The 22982-nt window shown below is 49.3% G+C and overlaps 1 protein-coding gene across 1 annotated transcript in view; it reads left to right on the plus strand.

The window, feature by feature from the left end:
* Nucleotides 1-22982, plus strand: part of LOC146833288 (inactive dipeptidyl peptidase 10-like) — a 574623-nt gene that overhangs the window by 315520 nt on the left and 236121 nt on the right. Inside the window, exon 17 of the mRNA XM_085601000.1 lies at nt 7944-7991. Coding sequence (XP_085457126.1) covers nt 7944-7991 — 48 coding nt within the window. The remainder of the gene's footprint in view (nt 1-7943; nt 7992-22982) is intronic.

The following is a 22982-nucleotide window of genomic DNA, read 5'->3' on the forward strand; positions in this document are numbered from 1 at the left end:
CGCCCCACAACGCAAATCCGGGGTTCGGCTAGGAGAAGGCCGCAAACCTCAATCGGTGCTAAAGTCGGTGTCCGAGGTCCGATTTGGAAGCGGAAAACGGGCGCCACCTCAGCTCGGGCTCACCAACACAGTCCCCTCATCTAGGACAGGATATGTTCAGGATAGTCATAGGAGGTCGCGGAGGTCCTCGGGAGCCTCGCACCTACGCGGCCATCTTGGTTGCGCGCTAGGCTCCTCCAACAATGCCAGATTTATTAAGAAAACAAAACAGGCCTTTTTAATAGAAGCTCTGATCTAATCATAACTACACAGGCACTCTGTGATAGAAATATAAAAAGCAAAACTGAAAAAGTAGAAGATTTTAAAGAACATTTGTAAGAGAAATGTTGATAGTCTTCTAAAGGTTTTCTATCAATACAATTGGGCAAAGGGGTTTACAACTGCAGCCTTGTGCAGAAATTAAAGCTGAAATAGAAGAGCTATGTAGCATAAAATGATTAAAGATGACAATCTCTAATGGACTGATGAAAAATACAATCATTTTTTACCTTTGTTTTGAGCTTTAGAATTTTATACAGGGACAAATCGTAGTGAGCATACAGAATAAGCCGATAAAGTTGCCTTATTGACTACTCAGATGTAAAGGGTCTTGAGGAGTCAACTGTACATTTGGAGTTTAAATCTTTCCTTTTCAATTCCTTTTTGAGATGAAAAAAAATGGTAGATTACGATCTCACCTGCCTGTGATGGCACAGTCTGGGATCCCCGTGAGCTGTTCCAAGTCAATGCAATTGTACCCTGCTTACTGAGCCCCATCTCAGTGACCTTTCCTGCCCGGTATCTTTGATCCAGTGGTTTAGTCTTTGGAGAAAGAGGTGGAGGATAAGATGTCAGAGAGTTACAATATAATTGGTAGTAGTTGTTTAAAAAACGCACTTCTTTAGGCAAATGTAAGTGGGGTATCTATCAAAATATTATTTGGGTTGGTGCTGTAATGATACCCAGTACCCTGCTGCCAGGGGTGCAGCACACATTGTTACAATGTTCCAATGTGCAGACAATGCAAACAAAGATATTAAAGCACTTAATGGAAGTCCACAAAAGCCAGTCCATGAAGTAAGGATTCTCGTAGATATTTCAGAATTTTTATATATTATACACAGGAGCCAAATATCTGTGGACATCTGTACATGCATGGAGAAAACAGCAGAAAACAGCCGACACGTGTTTTGTCACAAAGTGACTTCTAGAAGGCCAGTCAAATAGCGATATCTTGGACATCAAATAGCAAGTAGAGGATCTGGAGAACCAAAGTCTTGTTGTCAAATATAACAGAAGCCGTGTAAGCTGATATTCCATCAGCCAGATATCAATGGTTCAGTTATTGCATCCACTCTTGACAAATTACAAAGACAATGTGGTGTCGTAAACGTGATCCGGTAGTAATGGAAAGCCACTAGTAGTTTATGATCCAACGTACAGAATTAGATCCTCCTCTACTAATAGCAGGTGTTGTACAGTCAACCAGCTGTGGACCGCGAGGAAATTCATTGGTCCAAACACATCTGTTATTAAAGTGTGACAGCTGTAGGTCAGAACGATAAGAACAATAGAGATTTGTGAATTAGGTTCTACTTATCTGACATCAACCAAATCCAATTGGCCGCACTCTGCTCGTCACACCACCAAGTTGCCCCAAGGAACTGTGGTCAATGTAGTGGCGACGGCGAGTACGCCTGTGCCACAGTGTTTACAATAAAGTATGTGTCGCATTAGCCATCCCTGGACACGTGTTTCGAGGTAGTTGCCTCTCGTCAGCAGAGAGCAGGTAAGTGTATAGGGGTGCCGCGTGGACTGCCAAAGTGTAATTAAAACAGGTAGAGTACCTCTCATGGCGCGCAGGTGCAGGTCTGACATCAAGACTGGTCCATCTGTCAGACTTTTGATAGGGTTCAAATTAGAGAAGATGAGGCGGAGATCATGATAAGTTCCTGCCTTTGACAGTAGAATCCGCGTGTGTGTTGACGTCCAGGAAGATCTGAAAGAGGACAGGCTTTCTTCAAACAGTGTCATCAACACTGTTTAGGATTCTCACAGGTTGAAATGGACCCTAAAAAGTAAAGTGAGCCAATGTGATTGCAAGAGTATATAACCATACTGAAAGGTATTGGTGGGTAGGTGATTGAATGTTAAATCCTGTACCCCTAAAGCCATAGGATTAAAAAATAACTTGAGCCAGTTTACAGCAAAGTGCAAAAGAAGAAAATTGAAGTTTTAGAGACAACCTGCCTAGGTCAGAAAATGTCACCTAAAGGTTGAGCAGGTGAGCCAAATGAGGGGATTGCAGTGAAAGACACAAGAGGCAGATTGGATACCGAGTGCTACATCAGAACTAACTTGGAGTGAGCTGGGAAGTCAGGTTTCTGTCTTAGCTTCACATGACATTCTTTGGTGCACAAATCAGGTAAATGTGACAATCCAATCATGTCGATGATACTCTTGGTTAACGAGGTGTATTTTAAGACACGTTACAAAGGTGAGCAAAGAGGAAATGACACTAAACTCAAGGGGGGAGATTTGTCCAGTGGAAGGGTCCAAGTAGGTCGAATGAGTAAAATTGAAATTGATGCTGTGGACTATCCTCATTGTCAACCCTTACATGTCTTCATTACATTCACAACCCTCTCATGGATTGTCTCATTATACTGTCAACACTTAGAAGACTATCTCCCTTACATTGTCATCCCTTACATGGTTGTGTCAATTATACATGTCTCCACTTCATTGTCAACCCATACCTGGTTGTCTCCATTACATTGTCCACCTTTATATGGTTGTTTCTATGCTGACAGAGAACAGTGAGACAAGCTGCCCAGAGTAATCCATCCCACTTTGTGTGGGTAGATCCATCTACATCACCTCCCAGCGAGGATGCTTAGCCAGAGGGGACAGTTCCCAAACGCTGGAATCAGGGAAACTGTGGACTCTAGCAGGTCTCGGAGCATGAGAGATAATAGCAGTGCTGGCCAACAAGGAAACCACAACCAAGACCACATGGGGAGAAGACTTATCAGGGTTGCACATGCAAAGATGCAGACTGAGTTGCTCTCACCTTCTGTCTTCCAGAACTTCACTGTAGTAAACATCATAAAATTGATGAACGCACCTATTCTGATATGCAATTTCCCGGGACCATTTGAAACGTGCTAACATCGCCCCTTTCTCAAGATGCATATGGGAGTACTCAAGTAGTTTGACCAATTGCAAATCATTTTAGAAAGAGGCGTGACATAATAACTTTAAAACCATGTGGAGTGCGGATACTTCCTAAACAAGTAGTGATTAGGCTTTGGGCTCCGGAGAGGAACCCGACCAAAAGGGGGAATTTCAGGAAAGAGTTCCTCACCACCTTCGAAGGTCAGTGAGACTCCCACAAACTTCTAGACCGCCTATCAGGCTTAGGTCTAGGGAATGGTTCTATCCTGCTGAAGAAAGGCTTAAACAATGGATGGGATGCTTATAACTGCCTGACTGCTCTTTACCCCCCTTAAATGAAGCCAACATGCATGTATTAGGACAGTTGAATCCCCTTTTCCAAGAGTGGGAGGCAAAGTAGCACGGGTCTTCCCTATCACCTCTGCTGTTCAATACCTACGTGCGACCACCTAAACAAACATTGGAGCAGCACAAGGCAGGATTCCAAATATCTGGTGATGATGCCAATAAGAGGTGGGCGAGCCAATAAATTAACAGGGATTGCAGAACCAACTCAAGAATCTGACTTTCCTCTAGGAGCCTGTGCATGAGCCGAGCATGTAAATCATGCAACAAACATCATGTAAAAATACGATAAAGATTCTTCAACATTTTTCAAAAGTGTCTATATTTAAGATGCAGATGCGATTCACCCTAATACTTTAGAATATATCACTACATTGAGAGTTAGTTATTAAGGGAACATTTCTAAACATGAATTTAGAAACATTCCTGCCCCCACCCTGACAATATTACCATTAGTGAACAAAGAGAAATGTATTTCCTCTTGGTTCACTAATGCTATACTCTTCGGTGCAGAAGGTGAAGAATATAAGTTTGGGTTTCCATTACCACAAGCCCTCCTATTAGAGATATGGTTAATAACCATCTTGTGGTCTGCGGGTTTGTCCTGCTTTTGAGCGGTCTTTCCCACTATCCACAATGGGCTGCTGCAGGGCACCAAATGTCCCCATTTTTGCCACTCACAGAACAAGCAAGAGAGGAGGGTTGGAGCTGCCATGTGGGATATCATGAGTGAACTGGCAGGGTGACCAGCCCTCCCACTTTCAGACCTGCATGAGTTGTATGAGAGGGGCCTGTCGGTGGCTGAGAGGAAGGACCTGCAGCACAGCAGGGGTCCTGCGCAATGCATCCTCAGGAGCACCTCAGCTATTGTGATGCAGATGCAGCCACCTGCCTTTAGACACCCATGAAGTGTGAATGAAAACCATGCTAGGGTATTGTACTGCATGTATCTCTTTGCTGTTTATTTCTTCCATTAAACTTGATCCAACGTGCTTTCATACTGTCAGACCAGTGAACAGAGGCACATAGAGAATATGACGTGCCCAGGATCAAACAGTGCTTTACAGAAGGAGACCCAAACTACAAAATACTGCTTCTTGATTCAAAGGATATACATTTACCAACATACTGAAGATTGATTAATATAACATGAGACTGGACACTATTCCACCTCAAGTAATATCCAGTGTGATTTTTTTATCACACACTTACTAGAAGCTTTCAGATTGAATTTAAATATTCCCAAAAGTGCAAAAAAAGAGATTAGAAGAACAAGTTCATAAAAGGATTGCTCAGGAAGTTGGGTTGAAAAAACCATGATTCCCAAATTTCACGGTTTTCGAGTAGTCACTAGACTACAATTAGGGTGGTAGTGATTCTGATGGCAAGGCCAAGGGTCTACCATTTCAAGGGGCATGCCGCAATGCTCTAGGTTGAGCCCAGATTTAGGCCCTGATTACGAGTTGCTTGTTATATTTCGAACAATGCATAAACCCCTGTTTACGTATGGGTTGGAATCATGAGTTTGAAGGTATTTAATGCATCCGGGAACTAATGAATACGTTCAATAACTCAACGTTTGTTTAGCACATCAAACCTGTTGAAATTTAACAGGGAAAAAACATACAGTATTTACCGTATGATGCATATTTTGTTGCGTTAAACACAAAAAGCTGCATGCTATTTCCTAATAACTCATAATAGGTGTTATGTATCGCACCCTATAAATAACGTAACCGTGGTATCATAATTTATCAGGGGGCAATATATAACTCCTAAATACGTAATATGGCTCTTAGAATACAGTGTTTGTTTCCAGCACATTTAGGTGAAATGGAAAAGCTGGCATTACATGTCACATGTTCTGCTTCACTGGCTAAGCGTATTGAATGGACCACATCCATTTCTGCCCAGTGAACTGATCTCCGAATACATAGATAGACTGTGAGTCCTTTTCTTTGGGTCCCTGGGTCCTGTGGTCGTAGGTGGTTACTTGGCAGTGTCCATGGTGGACACTGGTATTACACTGGTGTTTCAGGGCTTAAGAATATTTCATTCCATTTGGATAACAGTTTTTAATTTTGTAAACTTGTCTCTTAACATTTGCTATAGCGAGCAGTCAAAGTTTTACTCCAGGAGGTGGTAAGGAGATTGGAACTCAAATACAGTTTGGCGTAAGAATCCCACTTGATAAGCCTAATATCCAGGAAGTTATATTATTAAAAATAGCTTAATTAAGAGGAGGGGGTTATGGATTGAAACCCCCAAAATTGACTATTTGATTTGTTGTCCATTTGCTACAGAACAAACATCTCTTGATCTCTTCACATGCAAAGTCTCTCCATGCATGCCAAGTCTCCCCTAAGTGGTGATGGAATGTTGGCCACCTTACTAACATGAAACTGTATGTAACGTTATCTTACACAAATGTATATGTGGCATTCTGACAGTTTATGTGTCTCCAGTGTTTTCAGGGTTTTGGGTCTGCTTATAGTTTTAGGATTATTGTTGAATGAACTCAAAGTAGTCTACGCATATTGGATCGGTTATGTTTCGCAATGGTACTCTGACTAAATTAGATATACTACTCACAAAGCAAACCACGGCTAGATGTATAATGGCTTCCTTAAGGGCTGTTTCCTGTGGCTCACCAGTGGAATCTTCAGACACATAGTAAGGGTGTTATGTAGTGCATGCTCCTGTGCACACCATAGGCTTACTTACAATGCCCTTGTGCCACCAGAGCGTCATTTTTAAAATTGGAAAAGGTGATGTACCGGCGGCGCAAGGGGCTTGTGAATAAGCCCCTCTGTGTGAACTGCTCTAGAGTGCCCATTGGGTGGACCCCTGACACTAAATGCTATTGTAGGTGGCATAATGCCCATTTGTATGGGATGCCCAGGGCACTCCATGGTGTACGTTCCATTTATTGGTTGTATAATAATCAAGCCTGCTCCAGGGTGTATCCGTGGGCACTCTATGGCTGTTATTGTGCAAGCTGTGGTGGTCCTCTATGCCCATTGCCATTGGTCACCCACTTACGCTCCACGGTGCTCTTCTTTTAACGTATAAAAAGACTTTTTGCATGATCCCCATCCCTTCTGCTTTCTCAGCTACCCTCCTGCATTGGCCCAGAACACATACCAAAATATATGTAAGAATGCGACTCCCAAAAGTGGCACCCAATGGTATCGCCCTTTGCCTCGTTACATTACACATGCTCCAAATTTAAGCTGGCATAAACAGTATGATGCGAAGGTGGTACTGGGCCATGGATATGCAAGCGTGTCTTTTTTCACACTTTTCTCCACACCCATGCATGTACACAGTAACTTAATTGCAAGTTTGAGAAGTCTGTGCCATACATGCATGACACCAAAGCACTTCACACATATTGCAACCTGAACTCATGCATTTTTGTCCCTAATTACACTGACTTATAATACTTATGAGTACTATATCTCATTCATTTACAATAGGCGCTAAGGTGTGAGAGAGCGATTGTGGCCCTCATGCATAACATCGAAACACTGCCTACTGGTGCCACATCACAGGTACACATGCTGTCAACATAAGCACTCCCAATGTCATGCTGCCAGTCTCAGTGCTAAATTTGAGCCAGTGGTTTCAGGTGCTCGGCATCGGCACTTAATTTTCAAGGGGCTTGAGACAGTCTGCCACAAAGTAGCGCTGTCTGGCCAACTTAAAGATGACCTGAACAACAGTTAATTCATAATTCAATATACATTACGACTATTACCTGCCACCCAAGCCATTCTTATAGCTTTGGGGGCCATAAATAGTCTTAATTGCCACACGTGTAGGAGTGTGGTGGTTAGTAGTTGTGTTGTTATCACTGCCAGCATAGTAGGGGCAATGTGTGGAGCAAATTGCCGTGGCATCCTGACGAGAACCCTGACACTTATGTTTTTTTTTTTACAAATTAAGCGCTGGCCAGTCTGCAAATGTGCTTCAGTGAGGCAAATACCGCTGCACACAATTTAAGGTTTAGAGGCGAATCTTATTGGAAAGAGGCCAGCAATTCTGGAATGGGCAAAGTGGTAAACGATGCGACATAAACAGTAAAGTAAGCTATTTAAGTGTACTAATTAGCTAATTAATTGATTTTTTGTGCTTGAAGAACTGAATTCATTATTCAAATGCTTGGATGGCGCTGCTGAGTCCTTCTCTAAAGACTTGACGTTACTACTGTCATATATTCCCACCACCACCATGCTGACCCTGCCCCACACCGACCAGCTTTCACTGATCTCTTAGCCCCATACTCTAATAACATTGCGTCCAACCCGCCACCATACTGTTCCCCTACACCGCTGACCTCCGGCCCCCTAACGGTGTCTCCTATTCTCTCTCACTTTCAGGGCCGGGCGTGCCTCAGATCTCAGTGCACAAGACGCAGGATCCCAGGGGTAAGTCTTTTCACGTACCTAACATACTCCTACCTGGTAAAACTGGTTGCACAAACTCCCGGTGCAAGTTACATTCACTGTGGGCGTTCAATGGATTTTTGCTCTAATGTAGCGTTAAGGTCAAAATTGAGGAGGAACAAAGGCACACATTTTCCTCTGTTAACACAATTCTACTGTTTGCGTTCAGTTTCACCGGGAATTTAGGGGCATATTTACAAGGGCTTTATCTCCGCTTTTTAGCAGAGATAAAACAAGCGCTCTATTTACAAGAGGGTGCTAACATGCATAATCGCATGTTAGCACCCTTTTTCCCATCGCCTCACTTTGCATCTCCAATGAGATGCAAAATGGGCGTTACTGGGCGTACCCAAGATGGACTACCTTGCAAATATCGCTGATGTTTACATCGCGCTATTTACAAGGCAGCCCTCATGATTTTAGCACACATTAGATTTTGGTGAAAACGTCCGTTTTCGCCAAAACCTAATGCCTGCTAAAATCCTGACTTAGCCACCCCTAACATAGGGGGTGGATTATGCTGATACGACCCTGTGGGTCGTTTTAGCAAGGTTATCGCCCTTTTGCAGGGAACATCGCTGGAAAACCAGCGATGTTCCCTGCAAAAGGGCGATAACCTCGCTATCTCTGAAATTTTTATCGCCCTGGAGTAACTCGTTGTTAATAACGTGCTACCAGGGCGATAAATACCATAGATAGCTTGCGATAATATAATTATCGCTAAGCATGGGCAGCGATAATTATCGCTGGCTGTTGTTAATATGCCCCTTAGTGTTTGTGGAAAAACTGTGCACGAATCCCAGGCGAGCCAATTAGCTTGTCACTGGTAACTGCACGCGGCTAAATACCGTTATTATCTCGTGCCAACCTCTGAAAAGCCGGCCCTGAAGGAATGACGTGAGCGCGCAACACACAATCAGCTTGAAATAGGTACATTTACTGTTCAGCGGCATTTCTTAGGCCTGGGCAAAATTAGCTTTACGGTACGCCGGTGTAATTAGCGCAATGTCACTAATTCCACATTACTCTTGTTACATGAAATTACACTGTTACACCACATTTCATAATTATGCGCGGTTCGCTGTAAACATTTATTGTGCATGCACCAAGCGCAGTAAGGATTTACAGAAACAATGCGAATAACAGAGCGCCAGTGGTTGTTGTTCGTGGCCCTTTTTTAATTTTTTACACTCTTCCATCAACGTGGATGCGGGGGCAGATTTCATGCTAAAACAGAGCGCCAAAGGCAAGCTTTGCATTTCATGTAATTACACGTGATTTTGCTGCAATTTTGTGTAATTATGCAGAAGCGAACTACGCAAATTTCACACATACCTAATTGCCATGGGGGTCCTTTGTAGAGGTGTCAACATTCTAAATTGACAAGACTCCTCCAGAGATAAACAATGGCGCAACTTTCACCGGCTGTCAGGCCCTCATTTATGGGAATTTGGCGTAGGGCAGAGCACTTGAGTGACCTTGCTGCACTGCCCTACGTCAAAGTGAAAGGGTAGGAATACGCCTTATTTATCCAATACGGTGCATTCCAGTCCTTTCTCCCTGCACTGGCGCTCTTTTGGCAGCCTAGCGCCAATGCAGACGTGCAAGGGTGCCTGTGTTGTGGGCATAAGTGCTGGAAGGGGCACCTTCCTGATCAAAAAATTCCAGAAAGGCACCTTCGTCATTCTATGTGTGCTGCAGCCTGCAGCACACATTGAAAGAGGAAACAAGCATTTGCAATGCAATAGGTCTCGCATTTACGCGAGTTTGAGTTATTGACATTGCAAATAACAATGCCTATTGGCATTGTCATTTACAATGCCAATAGCTTTAACTCGTGTAACTGCGAGACCTATTGCATTGCAAATGCTTGTTTTTTATTCCAAGCATGTTCAGATTATAAATATTCTGATTAATATTCAAGGGAAAGGAAGGGTTCAAGCAACGCCATTATCTATCCTCTCGCATTCGGGCACGTGTAAATAAAGCTCTGTGTGTTATTTGCGACCGTTGTTTTTATGTTTTATTCTACTTTATGTATGTACACCTAGTTGGACCTAATACATGCAGGTGATCACGGCACCACATTACCTAAACCAAGTCTTCATATCTGCAATACATCCAAACATGTTACTGGCTAGGGAGCCCCTTTCTCTTCTTTTACCCCCTGCCAGCTCAACTCTCTGATGTTTCTAAAGAATCTATCAAGGTCCCCGGTCCCATCCGAATACAACATTAGGTTGAACCAAAACAAAACATTTTTAAAATAGGAAAACACATGCAAAGAAACAATTGTTTTTGCAAACTACAACAGCAAGCATTTGGTAATGACATCCCCTGTCCAAGCAGACATCTGTCAAATGATCAGAGGTCGATGTGACTGCAGAAACTACAGATAAAAAATACTCGTGTTTTAAATTAAGCCCAGGGAGAGATCACCGGGAGACAAAATGCGAATTTTAAAAGCAGAATAAAGGCAATTTAGATACACTTACCCGGCAGCCTGCAGTCAGTCCACAGGTGCAAGGATTTCAAAACACCTCTGTGGCAGGTCTCTAAGGCGGGCCCCAACAGACATGTCTGTTTCTGCGAGCTTGCCTGCCTGTTTGTGCGCACACACGTGTGTGTGCCTGCTTGTTGTTGTTTTTTTGCCACACAGGGCAGCGTAGATGGGAATAGCGCTGGTAATTTGCCGTTAGGGGCAAAACGTGGAGAGAGAAACAATCAGAAAATTGGGTGAAGGGGGGAGAAATTTGGGCAACTGCTCGGCTAATTGACTCTGAAAGGAGAAATTAAAAAAACGACAGATATGCAGTTTGCAGGACTGTGGCTTCTGATTCAAATGGATGCATTATTAGGGATGTGGGCACGAGGACAGCCCGGGCACTGAGTCCCCGCCCCAGCGCCCCCCATGCTCCGGGTGGCACCAGCGGAGTAATTTATACCAGTTCTGGGTTTTTGGGCGGGGTGGAGGCAGTGCCAGGTCCGAAGGGGCTGGGCATTGTTGGGTGGAGAACAAGATAGGGAGAGAGGGCTCGTTAGTTCCAGCCTGAAATTAAAACAAGCGATAACATTTCTGATAAAGAAGCGAGATCAGCCTGCAAGATCCAGCCGGTCTGAGGAGCAAAGGGGGGGAGGTGGAAGCAGTCGCGGCCGAATAACAACAAGAGCGCACTGAAGCGGAAACATCAAAGCGGCCGAGAAAGTGAAAGACAACGAGTGCTTTCAGGCTGCCAAATGGTGCGCGCGCCCGGCACACATGCACAGTAGTTGGCGGCCTGAAAGCAGGTACGAGCGCCACAGAACACACTCGCCAAATGACCAAAACGTAAAAAATAAGGTGGAGACGACGGAACATTTCACTTTGTAGAATATTGTGACATTTATTTAAACTTTGAACAAACTTTTTGAATCATTGCTTTTGCATGTGTTTAAATGATTTTACAAAATAAAGTGTTTTCATAATTTCATAAGTACGACCTGATATTTTTGACACTTGGTAGTGTGTTTAAGAGCTTAATGTCAGTCAGTAAATAACTGCAATAATGGCGCTTGCACAGTAAATGAGAGAGGCTAGTAAAGAAACGTTCTTACTATAGCTCAGATCTCGAATGTACAACCCGCTGCATGACTTTGGAGGATACACCTAGGGAAGACTTGATGTAGACTTTTTTATACATAATACACAAGAATTTATAAAAACAAGGAGATCTTAGACTGGGAACGTTGCAGTGCGCTATGGGCAGAAGATCGTAGTCTGTCTTTTTCAGTCCAAACAGCTGCATTATAGGCATATTGGAACTAACCAAAAGGGTCTCTGCTAATTTGTTGTAAAGGTCTTGCGTATTACTGTTACAACTGTGATGAAAATACATTATCCTCTCCGTAATGTATCGCTAAAATCATGGATGTTAATGGGGAGGCGTCCAGGCCAGACGCTGGTTCACCTGCATGCATTTACGTTTTTTAACAATAGTGCTTTGTCCTTTAAACCCCTCTGAAGTGCAGACTTTTGAACATGCTTTTAAGCTGAATGCCTTGCCTGCCCGAGGCATGTTTTGCTCACATGGACGTGTTTTTTAGTGAAATATACGAGTTGTTAGAAATAAATGTACCTTTGTAGTAGAGGTGTGTAACGTAACGGTGTACTCCTTCTTTAAAAGCTTTATATAGAAGTGTAAAATGGTGTTGTATTGTAATAACAAATAAATCTTCTATAAGGAGATATCGAGCGTTTTTATGACCTGGGTCATTGGAGACGGGGGAATATGTTATGGAACACAATGCCACGTGCTGCGTGCAGTTCCGGGGAGGAGATGTATTTTAAACATATGCACTATGCTCCATCCAGGTTTAGTAAATCTTTTTCCAGATCACAGCCAGTATGCTAAACAATGGTTTGTTGTGCCTGCCCTCTGCAGACGTCACTACCCGCAGCTTAACCGCCTCCATGTTTACTCCTTAAATGGACTTCAATTAAGAAGGACCATTGCTCATGACAACCAAGCGTCTCTCATGGAGGTGGTAATTCGCCCAGGAGACCCCACGTAGTCTCCTCTGAAGCCGAGAAATTTTCGCATTTTACAGCTCCTTCAATCTTGGGGCAGGAGTGCGCATCTGATTGCTGGGAGCCAAAAACAAGCGCGCACTGAAGCTGACGGAGTGGGAGGGGGAGTGGGGGCGGGCACGCAGGCTGCCAAATGGTGCGATGAATCACGGCTAAAGTGAAAGCAAACAAGTGGTTGCAGGACTCCAAATGGTGCGCGCGCCCGGACGGGTCACATGCACTGTAGTTGGAGGCCTGCAAAGCCACTGTTTGCACTTCCAAAACGCGCTTACTATAAGTCTCGCCAGAGCAGCGCTAAAGCGCTGGTCAGGCGAGACCTAAAAACGAGGAGAAATAAAGATATTTCTCCGTGTTATGCCTGCACTGGCCTGGAGAGGCATATAATTTTGACGCACTCCCAGGTTTACAAGTCCTTGTAAATCTGGGAATGCACCAAAACCCATGGGAGTTTTGTGGGAACATGCAACGCAACGCCCATGGAACGCTTTCCTTGCCCAGAGTAAGGTGACTCAGCAACTTGCGCTGCATTGCCTTACTCAAGATTCATGAGGCCACTCAAAGCCACATAATGTGACTTTGCGTGGCGTCATAAATCTGACCCAGAGTCTTGCATGTACCACTTTGCGTGATGCACACGATTCGCAAATCTCTCATGAATATGCCCCAGAGCAGGTGTGCAACGCCCATTGGGCTGAATGGGCTTCAGCCCCCCGTCGTGTGTCTTAGCCCGGGCTGCTGCTGCAGCTCGAGCTGCTGGGGGCTTGGCAGTGTCTGGAGTCTTTTCTCCTGCACACCAGATTTTTTCACAGGTCTTTAAAGCCAATTTGCATATTTACCTTTGTTAACTGGTTACCAAGGCTGTTTGTTTTCTGGTTCCTGTACCCTCTGGGCCCCCACTCTGCCTATTCCTTACATTTGGATTTTACTTTTTACTGCCTTAGTGTGACAATGCATTTCATGAAAAGGAATATAAAGTAGGATTACCAAAAGGAAACTTCCAGCCAATTGTTGTTTAAAGAGCCTGCAAAGGGCTTATCACTAAATAGGGTTATAAATACAATAATATGTATTCATTTGTAATGTGACTTTTCAATCTTTGTTCCCTTTAATTATCAGTCATGGATAATTCAGGCAGCCCTGGAACACAATTAAAAATGTTTTCTATTTATATTTGCTGTTCCAAGTATGCACAGATAAGTGCTGAAAATAGGCTTTAGGTGACTGCTTATTTGTTTACCATCTGGGACACTAATATAATGAGCTGCCAACCCTAATCATAAGACTGGAAGCTGGTTGCAGGATGAGCACAATATTTATTTCCTCCACCCTCGACCCCTGGACCCTGAATAATGCCATAATACCAATAGTTTACCTTATATCTGAAACCCTACGCCAGCCCATACTGAGTTACTTCAAGTATCTGGGAATGCACCCATCATTCAGACAACTCACTCCTCATTCTCGCCCTTCACTTTCACACTCACCCTGCACTCACAGGAATCATAATGTACTCACACTGATCAACATGCATTCACACCACCCGCTCCTCCTGCACTCACAGTGACCACACTGCACTTATGTCACTCACCATGAACTCACAGCATTGTCCCCCTCTTACCCTGCGGTCACATGAGCACAGCGCTCACTCTGCACTCGCAGTGATCACTCTGCACTCACAATGCACTTGCGCTGTTCACCCTGTACCGCACCCTGCAGTCACACGAGCACACTACTCACCCTGCTCATGTGACACTTCACTTACCTGCCCCCCTCACTGCTCCCTCTGCAATCTCACTCAAACAAGCCCATCACTAACCATACATTCATTTGTCCCGCACTGTACTTACATCTGCACCCAAATTCATATGGTCACCTCACTCTCCCTGCAGTTACTCCTCTCATACTGTCGCATTGCTCGCCGTGCACTCACATGGGAACTCCTGTCACCCACACAGTTCAGAGGGTTAATGTGCCTGCTACAAAGAATGTGTACCATGCAGATCCCAGAATGAGTGTGCATAAACTGCTGGTAGCCCCAGTGAAATGTTGGTCAGAAAGGGGCTATAGAGAGATGAGGTGCATTGTTGGTGAGTGGTAGTGAGGGAATTCATGGAGAAGGAGGGAATGGAAGAGGGGGACGCCAAAAAAGACTGTAGCACTGTGCGCGACCAGTGTTAGGGAGAGCCCGGGCTGGGAGTCTTAGCCCCCCCCGCGGAAGTTCAGGTCTTGTTGTGGCCCTGCCCCAGAGTAGGCAAAAGACGCACAATTGTTGGACGGAATGCAGAACAAATCAAAACATTCACCCCAGTCAAGAGATCTGGGTTAAATCCATCATTCTTTTGCTCACCGTGCCACCCCAGTTTAGACCTCCATCATTCTTTTGCTCACCATGCCACCCCAGTTTAGACCTAATTATTCTTTTGCTCACCATGCCACCCCAGTTTAGACCTCATTCTTTTGCTCACCATGCCACCCCAGTTTAGACCTGCCCCAGAGTATGCTGGAACTTCACAACTTAACAAACCATGCACACAGCATTGCTTTGGGGGATCCAAGTTTTCTTCATTAGCTCCCTTGACAGCACTGATTATCACTTAGTACATAGCATTACAACAGTCATTGTCATTTGCCATTTGTAGAGAATGCTAGAATCAATCTGAACCACTGCTAATTTCTATTACTTTGTAGTCAATACGTTTTTAGCTCGTCGATGTTATGTACTTGGGGGCTTCTTTGCAAGCCCATTGTGCTGCTGGTGTGCCACTTTCATTGATGCACCCGGCTTCCCTATATTTTCAAGGCCATCTAAAGTCACCCTGCATAACTTTTTATGGCCTTGTAAATATGTTTCCCTTTCACGGATGTTCCATGGGTGTTCCTGTGGGTCTTCCCACACAACATCCATGGAACTTGCCGCATTCCCAGAGTTACAACATTTTGCAAACCTGAGAATGCGTCAGAATCTTATGCCTTCCCTGGGAGGCATAAGGAGGCGTGACGAGGAAAAATACTTTTAATTCTCTTCGTTTTTAGGTCTCGCCTGGCTATCGAGTAAGCGATCGCGCAGCGAGACTTATGTAGGGGCTTCAGAAAATGCTCCCAAAGGCTTCCCAGGCGGATCGGGTGGCGGTTACGCGCACAACCACGCGCATTCCATTTGCCACCAGCTGCTTCCTGCGCGTGCGCTGCCTCACGCATTCAGAGAGATTTAGTAAGGGGCACAAGACCTTAGGAATGCGGTTTATGGCCAGTGTTGGAAAGGCGTTCGCCGGAGGGGGGTTCGATGCCCGTCTTGCCCACCCCTTTGACCCACCTCTCCCACGTAGGCCGAACTAGGCGCGCACACCCTGATATACACTACGAACAGAGTGAAACCACACGTATTCTTTGTAGGACGATAGGTTCTTTTATCGATGATTTTCAAGGGATCTTTATGATCCAAGATGCAAGTAGTACAGCAGTGGCACAAAGTACCACCAATCGGTCGTGGGGAATGGGGGTAGCGGGACAGTCTTTCAAGATAGTGTCTCTGCGAAATACCCTGCGGATAGCTCACAATCCTCGAGCTGGAGGGTGTCGAGTCTCTGGGCGATCTCTTACCAAGTCGTCCTCAAGGGGGAGCGCCGCGAGTCTCTCAGCTGGCACAGGTGGTCGGAAATCGGGAGCCGCGATTCCGTCAGCAAGGCTCAGATGGTTCAATAGCTGGGGGCCGCGAGTCACTCAGCAGGCCCAGGTGGTTCAGTGCTCGGGAGCCGCGACCTCGTCAGCAGGGCTCAGATGGTTCAATAGCAAGAGGCCGCGAGTCACTCAGCAGGCCCAGGTGGTTCAGTGCTCGGGAGCCGCGACCTCGTCAGCAGGGCTCAGATGGTTCAATAGCAAGAGGCTGCGAGTCACTCAGCAGGCCCAGGTGACTTCAGCGTTCAGGAGCCGTGACAGCGTCAGCAGGCTCGGATGGTTCCAGGTCTTCTCTACCTTCGTTTCTCCGGCACCCCTTGTTATACTCCGCTTGCTCTTTGAAGTCCGGGGTCCTCGCAGAGGGGGGACTGGGGTGACGGAGGGGGTTCGGCGGGATTTCCTGCCGCTCTCTTCTTTGGTCTTTTCAGGTGGGTCTGGGAGGGACCCCAGACGCTCGGCAGGGGAGGCGCCTGCTCCCCAGGGGCCTGGTGGCCGATCGAGTCTTCCCGGGGAAGGCGACCCGAGGTGTGACTGGGCTGGCGCCTTTGGGTCTGGCTCGAGGGTTCCCGCTCCCTCGGTCGGACATGCGTGGTAGGGTGTCGAGTCTGTCAGGGCTCTGGCCGGCCCTCGGATCTGGGTGGCTGGGGCGGCCGGAGTCGGAGATGTCGTGTCTTGAGGGTGGTTGCAGGTTGGTTGGATGATTGGGAGGGCAACGCCGTGAGGCCGGTCTCACACGCGTCCCCCCCAGCTGAAAGGCGTGGAGAACTACCCATCCACTGGGGGATTCTCCTCGCCGAAGCGGAAGAACCGGGACAGGCCGTCGGCGTTGGCATGATCCGCCCCGGGGCGATGTTCGACAGTGAAATCCATCCCTTGGAGAGAGATGGACCATCGAAGTAGCTTGGGGTTTTCCCCCCTCATCTGCATTAGCCACCGCAAGGGCCGGTGGTCCGTCTGTACTCGGAAATGGGTTCCGAACAAGTAGGGCCGTAGTTTCTTGAGGGCCCAGACTACGGCAAAGGTCTCTCGTTCTATAGTACTCCAACGCTGCTCTCGCGGCAGCAGCCTTCGGCTGATGAAGGCTATGGGCTGATCGATGCTCTTGTCGTCGAACTGCGAGAGGACGGCCCCGATGCCGTGTTCGGATGCGTCGGTCTGGACTACAAACTCTTGGGAGTAGTCGGGGGCCTTGAGTACGGGGGCGGTGCACATGGCGGTTTTCAAGGCGTCGAACGCCTGCTGGCACGGGGTGGTCCACTGCACCTTCTTCGGAAGCTTTTTGGAGGTCAACTCCGTGAGGGGCCCCGCGATACTCCCATAGTTTTTAATGAACCTCCGGTAGTACCCTGTAAGGCCCAGGAAGGCCCGGACCTCCGTCTGCGTGGTGGGGGGCTCCCAGGACTTGATGGCGTCGACCTTCGGTTGGAGGGGGGCGACCTGGCCGCTGCCCACCTGATGCCCCAGGTAGACCACGGAGCCTTGCCCGAGCTGGCATTTGCTGGCTTTCACTGTTAGGCCGGCTTGGCACAGGGCCATGAGTACTTGTCGGAGGTGCTGGAGATGCTCGTGCCATTGAGAGCTGAATACGGCGATGTCGTCAAGGTATGCTGCGCTGAACTCCTCGAGTCCGGCCAGGACCTTGTTCACCAACCGCTGGAACGTGGCCGGGGCGTTCTTCATCCCGAACGGCATGACCCTGAAGCGGTAGTGGCCATCTGGTGTGGAGAAGGCAGAGCGTTCTTTCGCTCCCTCCGTGAGAGCAATCTGCCAGTATCCGCAGGTCAGGTCGAAAGTGCTGAGGAACCGGGCGGCCCCCAGGCGGTCGATGAGCTCGTCGGCGCGGGGGATAGGGTGAGCGTCTGCTCGGGTGACCGCATTGAGCCCCCGGTAGTCCACACAGAATCTTAGTTCGGGGGCGACCCCCGGGGAAGCCGCCTTCGGGACCAGGACCACCGGGCTGGCCCAGGGGCTGTCGGAGGGTTCGATTACTCCAAGGGTGAGCATCTTCTGTACCTCGGTCTTGATGCAGGTGCGGACCCGGTCAGGCACCCGGTAGGCTCGGTGTCTCACAGGCGGGCTGTCGCCGGTGTCCACGTCGTGGACACACCAGTCGGTGACCCTGGGAATGAGGGAGAAGAGGTCTGCGAATTGTCTGAGCAGCTGGCGGCAGTCGTCGGACTGTTGGGGAGTGAGGGTGGTTGAAAGTCTTACTCCCTCCACGGAGCCATCCAGGTCTTTAGCGCACAGGGGGTCGGGCAGGGGTTCGGTGTCTTCTTCCGCCCCATCATCGGTGGCCAGTAGCAAACTTAATTCCGTCCTCACAAAGTGGGGCTTGAGACGGTTCACGTGGAGGACCCGGAGGGGGTTCCGTGGGGACTGTACATCGACCAGGTACGTGACCTGGCTCTTCCGCTCGATCACCTTGAAGGGACCAGTCCATTTGTCTTGTAGGGCGCAGGGCTTCACCGGGGCCATGACCCAAACCTGCTGGCCCGGCTGGAACTCGACCAGGGTTGCGTTCTGGTCATACCAGCGCTTCATTTCTTCTTGGCTGGCCTCGAGGTTAGCCTCTGCGAGTTCTCTGAACTTCCTCGTCTGGTTGCGGAGCGCCAGGATGTAGCGGAACACATCAGGGGGTGTCCCCCGGGGGCTTCTCTCCCAGCCCTCTCTGACCAGGCTCAGGGGCCCTCGGACGGGATGTCCGTATAGCAGTTCGAAGGGGCTGAACCCCAGAGACTTTTGGGGAACTTCTCGGTATGCGAACAGGAGGCAAGGGAGGAGGACGTCCCATTTCCGGCGCAGGGGCTCTTCGAGGTCCAGGATCATTCCCTTTAGGGTTCGGTTGAAGCGTTCCACTAGGCCGTTGCCCTGGGGGTGGTAGGGGGTCGTGAACTTATACGTGACTCCGCACTGCTGCCACAGGGACTTCATGTAGCGGGATATAAAGTTAGTGCCGCGATCACTCATAACCTCGCGGGGAAATCCGACACGGGAGAAGATCCCCATGAGAGCTCGGCCCACCACGGGAGCCGTCACGGTGCGTAGGTGATGGCCTCGGGGTAGCGGGTGGCATGGTCCACCAGGACAAGGATGAATCTGTGGCCCTGGGCGATCTTCGGATCCAGGGGTCCCACGATGTCGATGCCGACCTGCTCGAACGGGGTACTCACAACGGGGAACGGTTGTAAGGGAGCTTTGCGTTTTCCGCCACTCTTCCCACTGCCCTGGCACGTGAGGCAGGATTTGCAGTGTACTTCTACATTCGCTCGCATCTTGGGCCAATAGAAGTGGGTAACCAATCGCTGATATGTCTTGTCTTGGCCTAAGTGTCCTGCCAAAGGTACATCGTGGGCCAGGCCCAGGAGGAGGCTCCGGAAACGCAGGGGTACCACCAGTACCCGGGCTGCGCCTAGCTCGGCGGACTTTTGCTCGCTGTATAGGAGGCCATTGTCCCAATAGATCCAATGGGTTCCGGTTCGGTCACCGGCGGCCTGGGCTTCGGCTTGTTGTCTGAGTCCCACGAGGGAGGGGCAAGTGGCCTGTTCCTGGCAGAACTCTTCCCGGGAGGGCCCCCCCTCACAGCGCCACTGGCCCATCTCAGGCAGTTCTCCGAGTTCAGTCAGGGCCTCCGGGGCGGAAGGTTCTGGCCCTTCTCCCGGGTTAGTGTCTTCTTCTCCCTCCAAAGGAGGGTTGTCCGCTTCTGGTAGAGTGTCCCGGCTCTCGGGGATAGTGTTCGGTAGGAGGGCCTCACTGCCCTCGGAGAGAGGCAATCGCGCGGTCATGGAGCGCGTGGTGGCGCAGACCCATTCTGGTAGGCCCATCATCTCCAGATGGGCTCTTCGTTCTACTTGCCCCCACGGGGAACTCTCCAGGTCGTTGCCCAGGAGGCAGTCTACGGGCTGTGATGTCCGGACCGCTACCTTCAGTTCTCCGGAGACCCCTCCCCACTCGAAGGGCACCAGCGCCATCTGGCAGAGGCTCTCAGAATTGTCGGAGGATACGACCGGACAGAGGGCACCGGTTAGGATCTGGTCTTCTGAAATTAGGCTGCGGTGGACCGCGGTGACACTCGCCCCGGTGTCGCGGAGGCCCTCGACTCGGTGGCCATTGATGGTCACCTGCTGTCGGTATTTCTTTGTGTTGGCGGGCAAGGGTGTCCCGGGGACCATTTCTCGATCACCAAGGGAGACCAGGGCCATGGCCGCCGGTTCCCATTCTTCGGAGTCCTCCATCTCTTCCCCCAGAGCCACGGAGGCCATCTGCCGGGCCGGGGGGTTGGTCGTTGTGGTTCGCTGATACTGGGGACACTGGGGGTCATTGGCGTAGTGTCCGGGCCGTTGGCAGCGGAAGCAGGTGATCCTAGCTCGTGGACCTAGCCGTCCTGTGACTCCGGTGCTTGCTGGAGACGGGGCTGAACCCGCCGCTGGTGGGCTGCTGGGGGGGCTGGTTGAGGACCCCCCGGGGAAGTCTCTTGGTCGGCCGTGGTTCCCTCCGCCCCTCTGGCGGGGGGGGCCTTGACTGTGGCGGCCGTAGTCCCCCACGGGGCCTCGGGTGGCTCGGGTATTCACCCAACGATCAGCCTCAGCGGCCAGCTTCCGAGGGTCGGTGAGTTTACTGTCCAGGAGATGCTGGCGCAGTTCTACAAAGCAATTGGCCGCTAAATGTTCCCAGGCAATCAGATCAAACAGTTCTTCGAAGGTGGAGACCTTGCTGCCCTTGATCCACCCGTCCAAGGCTCGGCTGTAAAAGTTCACGTATTCTACCCACGTGGTGCCCCGTATCTTCTTACAATCTCGGAACCGTTGTCGGTACATTTCGGGGGTGAGTCCATACCGGCCCACGAGGGCTTCCTTCATGTGGCTGTAGGAGTTCATGACCGTGGAGGGCAGATCCAGCAGGGTGTCTCTTCCTTCGCTTAAGAACCGGCCCCATAGGCCAGCCCCCCAATCCTTCTGCGGGACTCGGTGAGAGGTCATGGCGACTTCGTAGGCCTTAAACCACTGCTGGATATCGTCGTTCTTGTAATACTCTTTTACCACATCCTTGGGGATGTGGACTTTGGTTTCCCCGGTGGGAGCGGGCGGTGGATTCCCGGGTGGCTGTGACTTTTCGTTTTTAGCCCGCCACTCGATCTCCTTCAGGCTGCGTTCATGTTCTAGCTGAAGCTTCTTTTCGTCGTGCTCTCTTTGGCGTCTCTTCTCTTCGAGTTCCCCTTGTAGCCGTAACTGCTCGACGGCCAACTTTTTCTCTGCTAGTTTTATTTCTCCCCTCGATTTTTAGTTTTGCCAGTTCAAGTTCATGGTTGCGGCTTCTCTCTCGGTCCGCTAGCTCCTCGGGGGACAGGTTCCCCTCTGGCCCGTTGTTTCTCGCCGGGATGCTTTGTGGTTCATGGGCAGAGTCTCCTTCCGTTTGGGTCGGGGGCGCCCCCGTCTCGACCCAGGTTTTCAATACTTTCTGGAAGTCTTCCTTTGTGCTTAATCCGGTGGTAGCGATGCCAAGGTCTTTGCAAAACTGTTTTAATTCTCTATGTGTGTAATAGTCCAATTGATCCTCTCGGAACGGTGAGCTTATTTCGGTACCTGCGGCACCCAGGGAGGTTTCTCCTTCCATCTCTGTTTGGTAGTGTGTCAGTCGTTTACTGCACGCTCTCTTTCGGTGTCGGCTCGGATCCCGTCGTCTGCCACCAAATGTTGGAAAGGCGTTCGCCGGAGGGGGGTTCGATGCCCGTCTTGCCCACCCCTTTGACCCACCTCTCCCACGTAGGCCGAACTAGGCGCGCACACCCTGATATACACTACGAACAGAGTGACACCACACGTATTCTTTGTAGGACGATAGGTTCTTTTATCGATGATTTTCAAGGGATCTTTATGATCCAAGATGCAAGTAGTACAGCAGTGGCACAAAGTACCACCAATCGGTCGTGGGGAATGGGGGTAGCGGGACAGTCTTTCAAGATAGTGTCTCTGCGAAATACCCTGCGGATAGCTCACAATCCTCGAGCTGGAGGGTGTCGAGTCTCTGGGCGATCTCTTACCGAGTCGTCCTCAAGGGGGAGCGCCGCGAGTCTCTCAGCTGGCACAGGTGGTCGGAAATCGGGAGCCGCGATTCCGTCAGCAAGGCTCAGATGGTTCAATAGCTGGGGGCCGCGAGTCACTCAGCAGGCCCAGGTGGTTCAGTGCTCGGGAGCCGCGACCTCGTCAGCAGGGCTCAGATGGTTCAATAGCAAGAGGCCGCGAGTCACTCAGCAGGCCCAGGGGGTTCAGTGCTCGGGAGCCGCGACCTCGTCAGCAGGGCTCAGATGGTTCAATAGCAAGAGGCCGCGAGTCACTCAGCAGGCCCAGGTGACTTCAGCGTTCAGGAGCCGTGACAGCGTCAGCAGGCTCGGATGGTTCCAGGTCTTCTCTACCTTCGTTTCTCCGGCACCCCTTGTTATACTCCGCTTGCTCTTTGAAGTCCGGGGTCCTCGTAGAGGGGGGACTGGGGTGACGGAGGGGGTTCGGCGGGATTTCCTGCCGCTCACTTCTTTGGTCTTTTCAGGTGGGTCTGGGAGGGACCCCAGACGCTTGGCAGGGGAGGCGCCTGCTCCCCAGGGGCCTGGTGGCCGATCGAGTCTTCCCGGGGAAGGCGACCCGAGGTGTGACTGGGCTGGCGCCTTTGGGTCTGGCTCGAGGGTTCCCGCTCCCTCGGTCGGACATGCGTGGTAGGGTGTCGAGTCTGTCAGGGCTCTG

Source organism: Triturus cristatus, chromosome 4_2 (genome assembly GCF_964204655.1).
Source record: "Triturus cristatus chromosome 4_2, aTriCri1.1, whole genome shotgun sequence".
Lineage (NCBI taxonomy): Eukaryota > Metazoa > Chordata > Amphibia > Caudata > Salamandridae > Triturus > Triturus cristatus.